A 20,247-nucleotide genomic window follows, 5' to 3' on the forward strand; every position below is an offset into this window, starting at 1 on the left:
TCCGAGTTAACCAATGAGAACGCAAGAGAAGCCTTTATTTATACTTATGTGGTATGCAATATCAATAATATATTGATGTTGTAGCAGTTGTTGATATTAGTAGTGGTGGTACTGTTGAATGTCCTAGATGCTTTCCTAAAGGGGAGAATTGTCTCCTATGCAGTTCGAAACGACTAAATCTGGCAAAAGACACAATTCCGTGCTGGCTGGTTCTGACTGCACAAAAAATGATTGGATGGACTTTTGACTTATCTGTTCCATCCAATTGTAAATTTAAAATCGCACAGTTTAAGCTTAGTTTTTAAGGAAATTTCGTCGGAATATTTGCCTGCGAATAAAACCACGAGCATTCATAACCCAGGTGAACATGTTCATTGTGAGCATGATCCGCTTTGTTGACCTTCTTATCACTAGCCCCTTGGTAGCAAGAGTGAAAGAAGTGACGATAAACTGTGAAAGAAAATATTAACATTGATGATCATTTCATTGTTTACATTAGCAAACCATAGATTTTATAACATAATAAGATTCACACAACTTAAAACCCAGGTGCTAAGAACCTGGGCCCTATTAAGCTAATCCCGGGTAGTAGTGGACTTTGAGTCCAGTTTACTTAATACAGTTCAATAAAAGCATTTCCAAAAGATTTTCACCCTTGACTGGAATTAAGCTTTACTTTAAGCGTAAAATTGATTTTACTTAACCTCAACGAGCGAGATGTAAACTTCGGTAAACTCCTAATCCTGAGTTAGCGTTGATCAGCTTTCGAAAAACCGGGTCCTGAAGTTTACAAGCAAGGAAATTACTGTATCCTTTCATGACAGATTTGACACATTAATTTCTTGTAAAGTTCCCTTCTCAACTGATGAAGTTTGACATCCGTCACGTGATTTATATTCAGAACCACTCGACAAAACGTCCCGCCCTCGTAGGAAACTTTAAATAGACACTGAACAAGAAACCTTAAGCAGATGACACATCCAACATCTTGGAACATTTGTGGCTCACATATGTGGAAGAATGTTGCACAGACGTGTTGAACGGAATAGAGCTGGTCTCTATATTTTCGTTCAAGTTCGTTAAACAACGTTCAACGTGTCGAATGGCATATTTCAACATTCAACATGACACGACACACTGTTCAACAAATGTTGAACCGTGTATCAACGGCTTTATGTAACAGAGTTTTTAAAAAAACATACTCGATGCGTTCTTTTTCATTATTGCATGCACACGTATTAGAAATACATTGTAAGTCATCAACTTTAACATCATCTCATAGCATTCTTTACACTCCCACTACATGTGCTACTTTTCTGAAGCCTTTTACTCAAGAGTCCCGAGCCTGACCGACCGATTCCTTGTTCACTTGAGCATGCCATCTTGACCTCGTGTTTTTTTAATGTGGGTAAAAACTGGTTTAATGTCGAGTGACCTTGTACGATGTAGATTATTTTTTTCAAGGAAACAGTTTGTCGATAAACCAATCGTTTTGACGGATGCTTTGATAGCAAAGCCTTCTCAGAACAAATTTAGAATTGAGCTAAAATTGGCTTTGCACTTTTTCAAGTTTATTCCACACGTGTAAATTACTCAGTATATCAGCCATGAACGTGTTAGCCAGCCATAAAGGTTACTTTGTTTTTACAGAATTTGTCGATTATCAGTGCTATTAAGCGTTTCGCGTAAAATGCCGGCAGCACCGGCACTAAGAAATCCCCTGCTAAGTTCTTTTGAAAAAAGGCTGAGGAACCGCTAATTTGACTACACACCCTGAGAATAAACTGGCAAATTGACCACACCCACAAAACAGGCACGGATTCATCTTGGGAGTAACCAGAAAAACGCTTTAATCAGATTAAGGGCGAACGAAATCGAGATATCGATCTTTGGAAAACAATGCTTCGGGATATTTTCGGAAACTTTGAATTATCTTATCTAATCATCCAACGATATCAATGCAAAATTAGAAAAACGAAGTGGAGATGAAACAAAGTATAGTGACAATGTCAATCAAAAGGAAGGATAAATGCGATAAAACGACTAAAGTGCTTTCAAACGCTTGTGTGTTTCTCACGTTCTTAAACCAGTTTGATCAACTCGAGAGTATGTATGAGGGTGCACTAATCACGTAGTAATAGGTTAGAAGCCGTAAATTCCTCATAATGACGCAACCCGGTTGCCCTGCATTTCTGACTGTTATCAGCGATCCATCGCCTTAAAATACCAAGCAAGGTGGCAGGTCTATCTTGAAAGGTCGCGTACGCGACAGGGAAATTAACCGGTCTTTTTTCTCAAAAATGTTGTTTCAATATTCGTGCATTTCTCTACAGTAACTATCTGAAGACAGGTCAGAGACACGTCAACGGTAAATCGACAACTCCCAAATCAGCAAGAAGCCTTTTCCTTAAAAAAAACGAGCATAATTAAATGGTGGATACGAATCTTGTTCTTTGCTTGAAAAGTCATCATGTCTAGTTTCCACAGTAACCACCAAAAGTGAATTAAGTTTTGAATTATTTTTTTCTCAAGGCATTTTTTCAAGGAATTTTACAATGCATGGTTTGTCTCCTTTTTGTAACGGAAGGATTTTAATAATTTCAACGAACAAAGCCGGGTAAGAATATTATATTTTGTCGCCCGCACGTGATTATACCATTGCTTTTCAAAACCCCAGTTAACGCATTAATCCCCAATCTTGCTACTTCAGCGCAGCATCGTTCCTTTAAAAAAAATTGCCAGAAGTTTACTATAAGTGAGAAGTATCAAGCGCACATTCAACAGCAATAATCAGTGAAATAAATCGTTACACCTACGCAATAAATAAAACGGAATAAAACGGAAATTGATGTTAAGAAAAGCCTTTTATCCCCTGGGAAGATAAATAGCCAAGAGAAACTGATTTGCCAAAGCCACACGGACGAAATATTAATAGAAATAAGACTATCCAGCCCACAATCGTCTTACTATTCTATCACTTTTTCATCACTTCTCATTGTTATCATCCGGAAGATAACGGGAACTGAGAAATTACACCGATTATAGTTTACTTCAGTCGAAACACGCGGCCCCGTTTGTGTTTGAAAATAAAAAAATGTTGTTCATTCTGCAGTTTTGTTTTCTCTTGATTATATGATACAAGTGTTGAAAAAATATATATATTATAGGAGGCTTTAATAAATAGCAAAAGGAAAGGAACACGCTTGGAAAGGGCTTTCGTTGATTCACAAGTCCGTTCCATGAGGGTCACTTAAACACTTTGGCCATGTGATAAAATGGTTTCTTTGGAAATCTTTTTAAAAAAGCAAAGTGGCAAAAAGGAAGGGACACGCGCAGCACTGTTCCATTCTCCACAGAAATGGAGAAATTCAATGAACAAGAGCTATGAAGGCAACATCGGTGTGTGGACGCTCTATGGTCGCCTGCCTGCACAGCGTAATTTACAGCCGCTAAATGAAAAGACACGGTCTGTAGAGTTCCCTTTGGAGGGGGGAAGATTTGCAAGACCCGTTGTCTACCATTGAACAAGGCTTTCCATTAAAAAGTAAAGAACGGCAAGGGCCACATATGAATGTGCTGAGACACTTGGGCCAGAGTCAAATGGTCAAGACTTTTGACACTATGCAGACATAAGCTGCCAAGTTCGCTTCTGTTCATTTTCAAGTCATCACACACCGCGATGTACCACAATGCTCTACTGGAGGCTGAAAACGATCCTGCTCCGGAAGAGATTTGCTATTAGCATTACGAAAGAGCAACAAGCAGACAGCAGCCCTCATTCTTATAAAAAACTGCCACCAAAGCAGAAGAGAAAGACAATTAGCACCAAACACTAGATAAGCACGCGTGGAACACAAAGCGACAGCAGTTTCCAACGTTACTCTGAAGGTAAGAGTTGCTAAAGAACGCCCCTCCGGCCTCTGTGATTGTTATTATTACTTTATCTTTCTGAAGCAATTATGTGAAAGCCTTGGCTTTATTTCTAGTATATTGAGTTTGAATGTCGATGCAGCGATAGCTTTTTCAGTAGTTACTTGACAAGCAAATCCACGTGAACCAAAACGATCTGGCTTTGAATGTAGAGTGGACAACAAACTAATACCGTCGTACATCAAGATTATTTTCCATCGAGAAAAACCGGGGTAAACGTTCTGTCGTATTGAAATCATGGGGCTGGCTACAACCGGGGTATCGCAAATTTACAATCTGGCGGTTAAATTGTACCAAACAAAGGAACAGAAAACAGACTTTCGCTTAATTAATATGTACTATGTAAACTACACGATCGCGAGAGCGGAGAAATGGCCACTTCATCCTTGTTCTATATGCAATGATGCCAGCTACATTTTAGAGACTTTCATAGAGTTTAAATTGTCTCGGACGAGGCGAGCATAATAGGCGCAATTGCTACAAAACTGATTAGCTTTTGTGTCGGCAGGTGAGGCCAATTCACTGAAAAACTAAATAATAACTCAACAAACACAAGATTATAAACGTAACCGATGAGCCAAGAGAGTGATAGAGGTAAAATGTTTGTTGTAAACCGGGGTCTACAATTATTTTGGGAAATCGCGTACCGTTTTACAACAGCGTTGCCTATAGAGTGTCGTGTTAGCGAATCTTCTTAAATTTCTATACTGGACTCTGCACTTGAACTTCACCGGTTCTGGAACATATCAGTTTCAATATTTGCTTCTATGCAATTCTACCAATTTAATTCTTCTTGCATGCCTAAAAACAGGCAAAGAGTGTACAAAAAGAGAAGTCTCCCATACTGAGCATGTTGAATCTGATTCGATTCAAAGAATTTAGAGTCTTCTCTTAAAACCGACATTGCTACTTTCAATGCTATAGGTCTGATAAAAAAAGGTAACCACTTGAAATAACCAGGTAACTTTTCTTCCTGGACAAATCACTCAAGCACCACAATTAAACATGAATGCCTAAAAACAAAGAGCTTTACACTGTAAAAGTTTCACTGTCTGTTAGGTTCGGTAGGAAAGACAGCTTTTTCCACCCCCTGCACTAGTTCAAGAAGCAGTGTTGACACGTTTTCCATTGTTGTCTCGCATGTTGTGCTTTGCCCAGGTAAATGCGCAGGTCCATAGACAACCTTTACTCTTAAGACTAAATCTGGCTTTACTAAAGGGAGAAGAATCGAAGGGAATGTAGCTGAACATTTAAAAGGACCAACATCGTAAAACGTAAAAATGAAAGAGTGGAAGGACAACAATTTAAAACGCATAAGGCGATGTCAGTTTAAAGAAATAAATGTGGCCACATCTTAGTTTTGAAAAGTCATTAATCAAAAACAAACAGAGAACATCAATGGAAGTGTAAATCGAAGGGGCGTTTCTGGAAACAACTATCGCCAAACCCACTGAGCAAAGCCATTTCCTGCTCTCGAACGATCTTTAATTCTCAAGTCCACGAATTAAAGCAAAAAATATTGCTCAGGTCATGAACACTGTTTAAACCTACAAGGGGGTATATATACTGAAGTCGGGTACATCTACTAAAATGTGTACTCTTCTTCATACGGTATTTTCTTACTCGTGTCAGTTACAACCTAATACTGATATGTCTGTTTAAAAAATGTCAAAGCCGAGACAACAATGGTGACAAAGGAACACCTTTTAACAAAGATATAATTTGCAATTACTTAAACGCTGACGGCAAACCACGCTTCGTTACTGATAACAGGATAAAAATCTTAATCCATGATAAACAACATTCGCCTAACTACTTTGTACAAAATGTGAACTTTGTTGAAACTGGACATTCTTGCCTGTGGTTTTAACTAAGCACTGCATTCACTGGTTTCTGTTATAAAGACATGCGATTGTTCGGGTACTGACACCCGGAACGGATGTTACACAATACTGAACCAAATACGCGTGACTTTTCCCACCAAGTTCACAAATGTGGGATCTCTGCCTTATTGACATGTTGATCATACATGTAACCACAAGCACGCAAAGAGAAACAGAACGTTTCACCTTCCTTTGACAACGAAAGAGGACATTTATATCCATACTAACATCAAGCATGGGAACTATCGAACTTAACATACTAAAACTATTTTTCCTTGCATTGGCTCACTTATCAACGGGAAGTATTACATGTATGTTTAAAAGACTGACAGGCTTGATTCTACTTAAGTTGAAACGAGTTGTTTTGCGAGGTCCAAGATAACCTGAACAACTTACGCAGTTTGTTCCTTCAGAAAATGTAGCTGTAGTATTTGACACAAAAAGCATTACCTTCCATCGAAACTTGTGAAAATCAGATCCGTAGTATTCAGTGTATAATAATGCATTTACCGGTAAAAAGAAAGCTATTGTCACCAAAAACAGACTAAAAAGATGCTGTGAGGCACTAAAACTAACCCTGACACTTTTTCAGCATGGCATTAAACACTAAAAAGCAACTCCAAGGTCGATAAGATTGAGGAGCAAATGAAAACATTAAAATTATTTTCTTCAATGCAAATTGATTGATTTTCTCCATGATTAACTTTTACCTTCAAGTTTTTCTAAGGCAAGAGGTTCTGATCTGGACTGAAAGAATAAGATGAAGGAATTGGCTCAACAGAAACTTTTGGGAGATACGAAATAAGTCACAATAAACGTCACCTCGTAATTTCTTACATCGTACAAAAAATGCAACAAAACATTCCTATTTTCAGGGGAGATTTTACGTCTACAAATGACCAAGTTAACTAACAGTTACACAGTCACTTCAGTCACAAGTTCGTGCGTTTGTGAACTGCTAGACAAAAGTCTTAACCCAAATTTAAAAAAATAATAATTTCCCGAGTAGAAAGCGATGCCCATAAGGAAAGAAAGGAATGCGTTTGTAAATCTTGATAATTTAATTTTCACTTTGAAGGCTTAAATTCTCCATGCTACAGGAATTACTAATTGGAAGCAGTAGTCAATAACCTACATTTATGTCGTCAGCAGCCAATGTTTATGAATTATTTTAAATTGTTTGGTGCATTCAAAGGTGTAATGCTCTGACTCTCCACCTCAATTGTTAACTAGATTAATTCACTTTAGGACACCGGTAAAAACACTTAAATTTAAGGGTTGTGCTAAGTTCTCGGAGATGTTTTAGTCGGCTCTTCCGATCCCTTGTAAGACAGTGAAGCTTAGTAAACCACAAACAGGCGTGGGGTATAACTGCTTTCTCGGCCAATTTTGTTTTTGGCTCTTTTTAAGGGCCTACCTTGGAAATTTCCGGGCAAAAACCGTCGGAAGGGCCGGTTGCCCAACACTAGAAAACTTGCCAAAATTCCTTGTGTGACTTTTACGAAGATTGAATTGATGAATACCTTTTGACAAAGAGTTTCAAACCGATGAATTGAAATCATCATCCGAGTTAAAACATCCAGCTATCGAGAAGTTTAGATTGTCTTTAGAGACACCATGCAGTTTTTGTAATCTCCACTAGTTCCGAGACAACTTTCAGGTTGAAATCTGCTGCTCTTGGTGAGCATCGAGGCTTACAATATTCAGCCCTTCGTGAGCTTCGAGGATCAATAAAGAGATTACCATCTCATTTCTGTTAGGATGATTATACATTGCTACTCTTTCTTAAAGAACGCTTAATGCTTGGAAAATGAAAAACCAAAGGTCGCAATATATTCAAACCTGCGAACAAACGCACCACAGAGTCAAGTTCAGTCAAACTCAGGCCGGCACTATTCGATATATATGTACATTAACAATATGCATTTCGACAAAAGTTACAAAGTTGTTGGGACGTTCTCTGATTACACACTAGTTTGAACTATTTCATTCCCCAATAACATGTATTTTGCCAAGAGTGAGCATCTCAGCCGTATAAACCCACATAAAGAGGAACTGTCATACCCTCTTTAATAGTTAACAATGAAAGGATAGTGAACCATACGCACTCTTTTCGACGAATATAAATAGTGCTGAACTATTTCCAAAAGTCAACGAAATTTGTTCCTGAGTGAGACCCAGGTTTCCAGAACAAAGACAAACGTTTTGTGGCATGAAAAACTACCTAGTTATTTTCATGAGAAAATAAGCTAAAATCTGCAATTATTTAAGAAAATGACATCGTTTCGAAATTCAATTTTCCGTCTTGAGTCTTCAAGAAGAGTAAAAACCTGTGTTAAACTGTGCTACCTCGTCCAAAGGTCTACACCATTGGCTCTGAAATGAACTAAGCGAAACAAAAAAGGACTTAAAAGTAACTTAAATTATTTTCTCTACTGGACATGCCTGACCCTCTTAACACTTCAACACGTAAAATCCAAAGGCGTCAAAATTCAGTTAAACAGCTTTTAAAAAATTATTAAGCGTTAGATTTTTCGTTATTCTTCAACCAGTTGTTAGTACTCTCGCATACAGGGTGGTTTTCATAGGGTGGTCATGCACGATATGGGAGCATAAATGTTTTAAAAGTTGTGCTCTTTAAAAGCATGGGTTTGTGAAACTGTTGGAACATCTGCTTGAATTTGTTCTTGAGCAAGAATAATATGCAATACGAGAGTAGTCTTTATAAGTTGACTTAAAATGAAGTGTGTGCTTCACTCAATCTCTTACTACTGTAGTCAACTGATCAGTGTATTTATAATAAAGAGTCCGTAGGAATACAGTTCTCTTCAGTGATGGAAAACCCTAACTTGAAGTTATTCATTCTTTCTTAGCTCATTTGTTTTAAGGTAATTTTATTCACCCAGGAGTTATGAACTCATACTTTGAGTACTCCGCATTACTCGTACAATTTACTCACTACTGCATGTAGGTTAGTATGGATGCACAAGTTTACTCGTTTTGGGGGTTAAATTTACTCGGCTTTTGTTTTTTTGTTTGCTTCCTTTTTGTTTGCCTTGAAGGAAAATGTAATTGGTCGAATTTTGCGAAAATTACCAGTGGGCCGAATAGAGTTAACGCTTCTAAACTGAGTAAGACTGAGTAACAGAGCTTTCATTGTTGTGATGCTTGTCGCTGCATTGCCATGCTCAATACTCCTTGCTTAGACTGTTAAGAGCCCCACGTCGTGACTGTTTATGATGCAAAACCTACTTATCTGTGCACTGGACTAATGTGAGAAACGCTGGTCCTTGAGCTGCTTAATATAGCGCACTACATTCCTTTCACAGTTTTATCATAACAAAATGGCTGGAATAGTACAGCTCTTAACACAACAGTTAACCAACCCAAGCAGCAAGAAATTTCAAAATACAAGATTCCGAAGTAATATTCAACAACAATGATACAATCTAGTCTCAAGAAGAGATCGTACAAATTCCAAGAAATTAGCGTACAACTATTTTACCTTTTTGGTATGGGAGATCTGTTGTTTGGCTAAGACAAAAGACATTCAAAAATAACTAATTGGATAAGGTGGATTCTTATTTTTGTTCTGTTATTGGGTGAGTTGGTCAGTTGAGGTAAAACATTTTGATGAAAGCGAACTCAAGTTGTTACAGTGCTGCCATGATAACCATGCAAGTTTTGGTCATTTTCCACTTAAAATACTTCAAAAGGAGAATTTAGAAGCACGGAAGTAAACTATGTGAGCTATTTACACCTTCAAGCTCTGCGTTATAAATTACCCTGTTAGTTCAAACCCACTTGAACTCGGCATTACATAACACATTAAAAAAACTTCAGAATGCACGAAATATATTCCAACGACAAAATCTGCTCTATGCTTTTTGATTTGAACAAACAATGTATTCAGACAACAGCACGCATTGTTCAGTTTAAAATTTAGTGAATTTAACTCTTGTTTCTACTTTCATGCATAATCTTCCTAATGGAATCGCCTTAAATCGCACTTTCTCGCTCATTTTGTTGGAGTTCTGAGCCAGCCGCCGTCCAGAAAATGCTAATCTTGTTTTTAATTTCAATCTTTTTAAGACAACACGGAGCACCCATACACATACACCCATAACCTTTGAAAGACCCTGTGGCACACTTCGCCGGTTAATCAGAGCTTTGATACGCGTTCGGATACCTCTTCTCACCCTTTCTTTCTTTCTTTTCTAAGTTCAATTACACTTTACATTCGCCCTTTCTATCCCTGCTATACATATTTCAACAAATAACTGCTTATTTCAAAATCTTTTAACTTTTGCGTGTCTTTTGAATGAAAACTGAGGGGCATACCTAAAACTTGATTTTAGCCAATCAGATGAGCGCGTTGTAGTCATGTCCCGGATGTTCCGTTATCTTATCTTCGAACATTGCTAATAACCAATGCGCCATGCTTTGTCTTCTTTTAATGTCTTTAAGTTTTTTCTAGCGTTTGACATTGCCAAAAAGAATGCTGTCTTCTTAAAGATAATGCGGAAAATGCAGGCGCGAGAGATATAAGTGTAAACCATGACATTTTAAAGATAATTCGCTTAACATAGGTGTGGTATGCTAACCGTCAGAAGGACCAATTAATTATCTCACCAAAAAGCTGGTTAGAGTTAAAACTCCTAACTTCCTGTGCAGTAGACAGACTGCCTGAACTAAATTTCGAAATTTGTCTGACTCCAATTAACTCTTGACTGTAAACTTATCTTCGAATTCCTGGGCAATAGATAGACTGCCTGAACTGAACAAGGAATCTCGTCGGACACCGGGTAATAACTCTTGACTAAGAATATCTTCAAATTTAAGTAAGCTTTATAAGATTTTACTTTCCGGTTTGTGAAGCACAATAGATTTGGAATAATGTTGTCTGCACTGGTCAAGGTTCTTTTAGAAGATTAAGGAACCAAAACAAAGAAATGGAAAATTATATTTCAAAAGAGTGGCTCGAGATACGGATGGATGTTTACAAGTTAAGTGACTTGAGACTATCATACACCCTCATACCCTTATGCTAGTTTAATTGGAACAACCGCGAGTAGTTTTGGATGTCATTTTCAGCTTAAACAAGGTAAACGTCAAATCCTATAAGCTTCATAATTTTTTCGGACCTTATCAAGGCTTCTAGGGCGGCAAACAGACTTGAGCGCAAGACTGAAGCGTGCCTACACTTATACAACGACAATAACAACAACATTCTTGTTTTAACTCGCCAGGGGTACTGAATATACTAGGTGGCATAATTTGCCTAAGATGTGATGGCACTACCTTCAGAACTTCCTAATTCCTTTACAATTTATAATTTTTTTTTTTCATTGTCATTGTGTAAAACACATCGAAGAGAAGTTAAATCGCTTTAGTTCCAGCTTAATTTATATGAGTAAAATCCTTTTTAAGCAATAACTTCAAGGTCAACCGTTTTTGAAAATCATTCATAAAATCAATTTGCGGGTTTTGTTATTTGACTGCTTTCACTACACATGTTTTATCTCGCTGTAGCATTTTTTGACAGATATGACACAAAGGTTATGTTTCGGTCATACTTCATCCATGCGCAGTACACGTGGGGTATGTTGGATGGACAATGACAATGGCAAACTGAATGTATCAGAAAACATTCTATTCAAGTACTTTCTCTTGCACTAAAGAGTTTAAGTTCCATCAAGGCAGTTTCAAGGTAACTGAGTCATTTTGACACGTATTATCACAAAGGTAAAAAAAGTCTGTACCCCGGACCTTGTGAAGTTAAATTGTCAATTTCAGAGCCACAAAAATAGTGCTTAATTTTGAAGTTCTAGTTGACACGTATTAGCCTTTTAAGTCCATCTGTTGTTATGTGTCCAAAACAAGTTGTTCGGTTCCCGATTTAGCGTAGGTTGAACTTCCCGGATTTGGCTGTTGTGACGCAATGAATTCTATCGCATTCCGATGGGATCTTAACATGCACGGGTTCTGGTGCCATTTAATGCAAAGACGCTGAGCAGCGAAGGCTCAGAAAGTGGAGGTCAGGCGGCGGAAAGAATATTAACAAGAAATATCGACTTGGGATTACCTTATATTAAGGTACGTGAGCGTGAAGCCTCAAAATACAAACTGATTGAAATAATCTGAAATTCATTTCAAGATAAGTATCTCCCATCCCGTTTACTTAACAATATAAAAATTTCTGGGATTGGTTTGCATCCGAACAGTGCTAAAAAAAAACACCATGTCTGCAACTGAATTTGACCATCGATATTTTGTTCTGATTTTGACAACCTTTTGCTTTCATATTTCATAGATTTAACCCTGATTTTCCTTTTTCACTTTGACCTTGTATTAAGTTGCCTTAGTTGAGCTCTTTCAAAAAATCGTATTAATGTCATTATTCTATCGATGAGAGAGAGGCCTTTACTCTCAACACTTGCTGAAATTAATTCCTTGCCAATTGCGGACTGAAAGGTCCAAGCTCATTTTAGAGATGACATTCGTTCTTCATTAGTTGATGATATTAATGTACATTTACAGTTTTTTGAGTGAAGTAATTTTCTCCGTTACGTGCGAGATGCATTGTTTGAAATAACTTTGATGACGTAAGCCTGTGTTATCAGTTGTAAATCTCACGTATTGAGGCACATCACACGCGCAATAGGTTGACCGCAAATCAACAACTCATAAAACAAATCCCACCTCGTCCAATCGCCGGACACGATTGACAGTTTGTTTGAATTATTATTTATTTATTTATTTATTTATTGGGCCAACTCATTTTCAAGCTTCAAGTTAGACTATCAAGGCCTTAAGTAAGCAAAAACAAGACTTGCGTTCAGAAAAGTGTTTTTCTCTTTTTCAGTTAGATCACAAAAATAAATTTGCACCTCGAATACGTGTTGGAGTGGACTCTTTCCTTCCTGAGTTTATGGAAATGCGTCAACAGAACAAAACAATCACAAAAATTAGGTGTACCATTGACCTGGAAATAGTTGCAAATTAAGAACGAGCTTTTCCTTTGGCAACTCGACAGTAATGGAGAAGCAAAATGTTCTTACCATGAAACGTCTTATCATGCCCTTTTCATCAAGTTACGCGGAAAAGGATAAATTTTAGCAAGGGTATTCTGTGATCTAGAGATCGTTCCCAGTCACGCAACCTACGACGTTTAATTCCTTAACAAAAAAGTAGCATAGTATCTTCTGGAATTTGCAAAGGATTCAACTTCCAGCGACACATTCGCTAAAGCCCCAGCAAAATTTCCCAAACACTTTGTTTGTTTAGCCAAGATTTATTCTTTAAACGAAAGAGAGAAATGATCCTCGCAGCAGGGTGGTTTTCACGCTACCTCGTCCGCCGCCATAATGGTGGACGAAGGAAAAAGATGTCACATTAGCTCCTTTTGTTCGTCCACCATCAATTGTACATTGCAGCATTAATATCTGTGCATCACGAGATTGGTTGCAAACCATCTACAGACACCTGAAAAATTCAGGTGGCTACAAATACATTTCTTTCCCTTATTTTTTAACAGCAAAACAATTAAGTGTCTTCTCTTTCTAAGCGGTTCTTTTCATAATCTTCTCTTAAAAAGCACTTACGTAGCCCACATATAAGGAGTCTTGTTTTTCAATCTCAAAGGTGCGTCAGCTTTGAAAACCTGTCGCTATGATTACTTGCTTTTGACACGGAATTCATACTAATTATTCAGTATTTGCAGATAGGTGCATCAGAGGTTATGATAGTAAAAGCTCGAATAAATATTTAGTTCCTTGCTAATGCTATCTTTCATTCTCATTGAAATTACTTTCCGCGACCTGCACTAAAACTTATCCTAGAAGGCCTCGTAAAATTCAAATATAAAAACTGGTATCAGGGCCAATGCAAATGGTGAACGAAGACATATAAATCTTATTCATTTAGAGCTATAGTAAATCTCTGGAATGAGCTATCATTTCGACTGAGAAATGCCAATTATCTTGAAGAACGTAAAAAAGCTATATTTCAGTTTCAGTTTTAGAATCTTTTAGTGGGGTTTGAATTCATTAAATGTTTACTTGTTTTTAGTTTCTTTGTTATCATATCCAGCGGCCCAGGCTTTAATAGCTTTTAATACAGTCATACACCGTCCAACATTGGAGCATGTCTAGTGATTCGGCACTGTAGTCAAAAAACGTTTTCCTGGTATTCTAGACAACTAACAAACTGGAGTGTGGGTAAAGGCGCTTTTCTTATGGACAGTACATTCTCCACTCTCTTTTTTGCTCTTTTCCGTTGTAATTATTCCTGTCACCAATACATGAATTACATCTCAATTGTTTTTTATTCGTTTTTTTTTTTCTGCGTGATGTTTCCTTGGTCTACAAATTTTAATTTTAAGCAGCAGAAAAAAGAACTGTGAAACAACTGGGATTTTATATCATTTCACAAACCCTGGAAAGAATACAATTGCATTTCTCCCAAAAAGGGGTTAAGATACTGAACTACTTGGTTGGAAGCATTATTACGAAGGAAAAGCACATTGTCTTTTTTCTCACTTCAACAACATTGTCTTTTTTCTGACTTCAACAAACATTGTTGAACATAATTTAACTTTTGGAGGGGTATAGGGATGCCAGCTGATGCCCTCAAAGACAGTTTTCAGATGTAAAAGCAAAAAGAAATTTGCGTGATCGGTCATGAATTTTTTTCGCTCATCATCAAGTCGATAAAGCTCGCATAAGAGGTCTTAGGAAAGATAATACCATTATAGAGGCGTCTTGACACTTTGTTGTCAGCATATGAAATCTTAAGGCTCATTGGTGTCATCTTTTCAAACTGACAATAATCCCCAATGTGACATGTGATTCTTAAAATCATAGATCATGTGGCCAAAAGTCATTGTTTTTCATTTACTAGGTTAGATTCTGCCAGTGAAGAGAAAAAACAATCAAACATGAATGGGATTTTTGGACGACTGCCTCCTTGTGCAATGAATGGATTCAACTACAACCATCCTCCCAGCATGGATTTCTACAATCCTGAGACACAGATCTACGGTGAGAACTTATGAAGCCTGATCATTGCTTGCGTGTCCAGTTGTCGTTATTTCTACCCTTAATCCAGTTAATCTTTCTTATTTGTGGCTAAGAGGATTTAGGACCAGACGTTTTGTGACTATCCTCGTTCACGAAGATTGGATTTTTTTTCAGTAGTCTCTATCGCCAAATACATGTACATGTGTCCAAGGGGCTGCATGCGCCAGCCGTCGACGACTAAGCGATTATGAAGCTTTAATGGGCTCAATCCTGGAATTTGATTTGCTTGCGCCATGCAACCTCAATACGCAAAGAAATTACAGGCCAAACAAGTGATTTCTACAATGGGGAAAGAACGTTAAATACTTACAAGTACATTTCCCCTAAGGCTTTTCCCAGCTCAATTTAATAGCTCTGATACACAAGTCTACCCGAACTCGAATCAACAACGAGATTATTTTGATGTTTAAAGTATTTTACACTATTCTCTTAAGAGTGTACCAATCTGCATTGCTGCATGCCAATAATCCAACGGTTGAGTTAAACTGATTATGAGATAATCACATTGAATACGAAAATCATGAAACGATCAGTTCAGCACTGTTAGCCTCAAGCTCTCGTAAAAGCAGGAATACTAAGTTTAAACCTTTCTTTAAATCAGACGACACTTCTGTTTTCGCTTTACATGTACTCCACAAAACTCCTCCGTTCGAAATCGTTTCTCTCAGCGTAGGGTTATTATTTTTTGTCGAAATTAACATGTCATGCAATTTCAAATAATTCAGCCTTTCTGGATAGTTCGAGCAGACCTTTTAGGTTTCCAGCACGGTTTATTCTTGCACTTGTTCTCTGCTTTAAATAGCATTTATTTCAAAGCCAATTAATGTGAAGTAAAATTGGATGACACGCCAAACTTTCCACATTTTAAAACTGAGTTTAGGTAAAGACTTCAAAAACGTTCCTCGTGCTTGGATAGACTGCTTTGCATTTTAACCATATCTTGGCCTACCCAGAGATGTCACAAAAGATCCCAATCTCAATGCCTTTGATTTAGATCACTGACTTCGTTTTTTTTCCGTTTGCGGTGTATTAATTTCAATCATGTCAGAAAAGTCGTATGATGATTCGTTGGTCGCGCAGCAGGTGGTTCGAGATTTTCTTAATTGGTCTTTGGATTATCTGCAAGAAAACTGATAAATTTAGTTCCACCTTTAGAGTTTGTTTCATTAAGCGGGTAAAGGGAGAACGCAAACCATTTCTAAAGCAAAAAAAAATCGTGTAGTTCGAATTCATGGCGTTGGGATGGGCAGGGTATTTTCCCTGCGTAGGCTGTCCCCAGTGTTTAACGGCTGCAAGATTTATGGAAGGTACATTTTATCTTTCCAATACATCGATCGTCTAATTAGTTTCTGTAAATGTTTGAACTAAAGAATTAATCTCCTCAACTCGGAAGCCGTATTCAAAGGGAAGAAGTCTTGCATCGTATAGCGAGCTTTGTTAGAGAGTGATTTAAGTAAATTAGCCGAAGAGCTTGAATAATAGGGTCCTACGAGTTAAAAAAAACTTAAAGTTGGATATTGCTTAATTTATTTGTAATAATGACCGAGGGGAGTTCATGGCGAACTCCGACAGGCTGTTAATTGTCCCAATTAATCGACAAATCTTTTTATCCCTTCGGCAAGGTCCCCCAAGGAAACAGCGCCGGGAGCGAACAACTTTCACCAAAGCACAGCTGGAAATTCTGGACGAGCTGTTTGCCAAAACTAAATATCCTGACATCTTCATGAGAGAGGAAGTCGCTATGAAAATTAATCTGCCAGAAAGCAGAGTGCAAGTAAGTGTGGCGCATTAAACATATATATATCTCTATTCATCTCTATGAATGTTGCTATACGGAATACTTTTTAAATCAATCTTTAATAATCACTTCAGCGGCGTAGCCGATCTAGGTCTGCTTAAGATCCGGATTCCCGAAAATGTTGATGTTGTCTTACCAATTCGAAAAGTCAAATATTCTCCAAAATATATGTATCTAAATACCGTCTGATTACGAGATTTTCTTTCTTTCATAGAGAAAATTGTCAAAATGCGTTTGTGGTAATTGTTGATGAAGCCTCTTGGTGAAATTCCAAATTTTCAACTGGCTATTTACGGACATGCTTTGCATTGCATCGCGCACGGGAACAATTATCGTTTAACGAAGATGATAGATCTGCCACAAAACGCTTTGATTTGTTGGTAAAGAGGCGTAACCTGGTTGTTAAGGATTGTGTGTTGTAAGCAGTTAATTATCCGCAAATTACATTGTTATTAATGCCATAGATTTCTGTTTACTGCAAAGAATGTTTATCTCATGATTGGACACCCGCAAAGACGCGCGACATATGGGGGCCGTCTGCAATGTGGTGACATTTGAACACGTGCGAGATAATCTGCACGAAACCTGCAGTGGGGAAAAACTTTAAAATGAAAACGTCCTTTTTACTTGATAATGAAGCAATTCAGTCGAGAAAAAGTGTGTGAAGGGTACAATACGATTTACAAATTGGATATCAGCTAAAAAATCGCGGAAAACAAGGACATTTGCTATCGTGAGGTGATGCATCCCTGCTTGAAATTATAGCCAGGCTTTCAAGTGGTGGGCGGCAGTGAGTTAACTTTAGCTCACGCGATGGTTTCTTGTCCTTTTCTTTGCAGTACCTATAATCATCGCATCACTAATTCTTGCATTCCTACTGTCAATTTTCATATCTTTCTGTGCAAAGCATTTTAAAATTTGGAAAAAAATAAAGAGGCGTTTAATTGGCGCAGTACATGCCAATTCCCGTACCACAAAGCCACAAAAGACATCGTAAATGTCTTGTTTTCTCTATTCTTAGATAATGATTTCCGGCTAAATAGATTACCCTTTGGAGCACACTTCCTTTTCTAAATATATCAGTCAATCATTCAAGCACATTTGTATGTAGTTCGTAATGTCGACATCTCATTCTTGCACATCAAATCTAAATTACGCATTCAACCATTCGCCCTCATTTTTTTTCTCGTTGTCTAGGTATGGTTTAAAAACCGACGAGCCAAGTTTCGACAACAAACCAAGCAACAGCAAGGTTCGCAAAGCAAACCCAAGACCGCAGTGAAAAGCAAATCGCCTTCACCGCCCTTACAGCAGGCTCGCGATCAAACGACGCCATCGGTTCAAGTGCCTCCACAACAGTTCAACAACTTCTCCTTTGGTCCCGGCACACCTTGGCACAACAAGCATAACCTCCAGGACATGGCACACCTCCAAAGACAGGCCAGCTATCAAAAAATGATCAATGGTAGTGGTAGCATCAATCCCTTCTCGCCCCCAAGTTTTACAGCTCCTTCGTCTCAGCCGCATTTCAATGGAAATCACGATCAATATTTTCCTTACATGGCCAATGGCGGTGCAATACCCAGTGAGATACACCGAAACAGACTAGAGTCTTCTCCCTTAATGTGTTAGAACTTGAAAAAGACTTACTTTCTAAACATTTACAGGAATTATGCAAACATTCTAAGAAATGATACGACTTCTCTACCAGAATATTATAAAAACTCTAGTACAGAGTGTTTTCAGCAACGTCATCAGCGGCAACGTTTTTAACTGATGTTGCACTTAAAAGAACGAAATGAGATTGTTCTTCTCGTAAATGTTAAAACAACATGACCGACGTTGTTTTGAAGAGAGACACCAACATGGTCGCAAAGACGTTTCGTGAAAATGCTGCATACCGACACAAATGAAGCAACACGGTCCTTCAACTTTAATGCTCGTTTTCCAGTTTTTAAATACGTCAAGAACCGATTCTCTTAACGTTTTGTTACAACTCTTCGTGGGTCCTTTACGTAAACTGTGCCCACGAGAGTTCCTTCACCTTTGACTCCGATATTCAGGGTCATAAATCATCGTTAAGATCGTTTCAATGTTTGCATCACAGTATACTGCTAACGAACAAATTGTCCCCTTGGCATACCATACCATAGAAAAACCAAACCTGTGCTTCGAAGAATGCTAAAATGCTAGAAGATGACAGGGCGCTGGACATACCTAACTCCTGTCATAAGAAATCAGTCTTGCCGGCTTCACGTTTAGACCGCTTCATGGTGATTCATAGATGAGCATCCGCTCTTTGAAAAGGTGTTTTCATCTCCAGGCGACATTACGTTGTTCCGCTTAAAAAGAAAATAATAGCTTAGAAAATGATCAAAAAATTTGCTGTTATTAGTCCTTTTTTAATGTTTCTAAAATCTGGACAAAAGAACAAACACAAATTAGAACAGTGATATTGTGTGCTTCGAGAATGCAGAGGAAGGTACCGTGGTTTCATTGGAGGACACACACATGAGGCAACTTCTCGATACTGCTGATATTAATTAACAAGGAAATAGAATATGACGAAACTCATTATTTTTATCCGTTGTCCATCATATTTTGTTTCCTATATCATTTGCATAGAAAGACCTGGTTAAAATAGTTAGGGGTGGGGGTGGGGCTTCTTAATCAAGAATATATATATTTTTCCTCCTCTCCTGTACAGAAAAGTAACACCTAGCTTTCATGTATAGCTATCATATTATGTAACGATTGCTTTAATGAATATATTATCAGTTCCATGTCGAAGAAGTGCGCCATGTTCAGCTGAGCAGTTTTAATATGTTAATAAAATCAGAACTAAACAAATACATTGCCACTTTCTTTCTTCCATTTTTTTCGCGTCGCTTTAAGTTCGCGATTTCTTTTAAATCGCGAAAATTGCGAAACTAAAGCGACACGAAAATTAATACCAATAAGGTATGTTGTAATGTTCAGCCTGATTGGATAAGTGTATAAATACAGAAACCGATAAGATCATGGATAGGAAACATTAAGAGGATGTGTTAAGATGCGTAAGACACAGCTTGAGAGAAGGTTTAGGTGTTTCCAATCCTTTATGGGGAGTTGCCTTGGTAGAGTGCATATTCAACCCACTGTTGGTAAAACGAGAATCACCAATTCAACCTGAGCCCGGATTTAACCGACAACATACAGCCCGAGGAGAAACTTTTCGGCATATTTCGAGAGCAAAAATCCCACCAATACCTCAGTTCAAACGTGGAAAGGCAAGCTTTTCAGAGTAGGAAAGTGTAGTTTCACATAAGGCTCGTCATTTTTTTTACTAGAAACCTGCACGAAAGCCGTCCCCGAGAAGTAAAGATGGGCACAAAAAGATAAACCCCCTGACAAATACCAGAACGGCTAAGCCGCAAATCAAACACCACTACGCATAGTCGTTTTTTTTTGTTTTGTTTTGTTTTTTTTTTCTTTTGAATTTTTATCCACGTCACATTACGTTCAAAACAATATATATGTTGCCGGTAAAATCCGTTTTCAGTTTGATTGCGTTTTA

General features: G+C 37.9%; 1 protein-coding gene across 8 annotated transcripts; it reads left to right on the forward strand.

Annotated features, from left to right (window-relative positions):
- Positions 1 to 3,728: 3,728 nt before the first annotated feature.
- LOC137984840 (homeobox protein OTX-like) lies at positions 3,729 to 19,543 on the forward strand. 8 transcript variants are annotated; one of them, XM_068832151.1, is made up of 5 exons: positions 10,698 to 10,917; positions 11,359 to 11,523; positions 14,715 to 14,854; positions 16,516 to 16,667; positions 17,889 to 19,543. In XM_068832151.1, exons 3-5 carry the CDS (start codon positions 14,752 to 14,754, stop codon positions 18,321 to 18,323), a joined length of 690 nt encoding a protein of 229 aa, XP_068688252.1. In that variant the 5' UTR covers positions 10,698 to 10,917; positions 11,359 to 11,523; positions 14,715 to 14,751; the 3' UTR covers positions 18,324 to 19,543. The 8 variants fall into 8 exon arrangements, with proteins under 8 accessions (XP_068688251.1, XP_068688252.1, XP_068688250.1 ...); XM_068832149.1 differs by lacking the exon at positions 10,698 to 10,917 and adding an exon at positions 11,722 to 11,909 and having other exon boundaries at positions 11,463 to 11,558; XM_068832148.1 differs by lacking the exon at positions 10,698 to 10,917 and adding an exon at positions 11,717 to 11,909 and having other exon boundaries at positions 11,468 to 11,558.
- Positions 19,544 to 20,247: the final 704 nt, after the last annotated feature.

Source organism: Montipora foliosa, chromosome 14, assembly GCF_036669935.1.
Source record: "Montipora foliosa isolate CH-2021 chromosome 14, ASM3666993v2, whole genome shotgun sequence".
NCBI lineage: Eukaryota > Metazoa > Cnidaria > Anthozoa > Scleractinia > Acroporidae > Montipora > Montipora foliosa.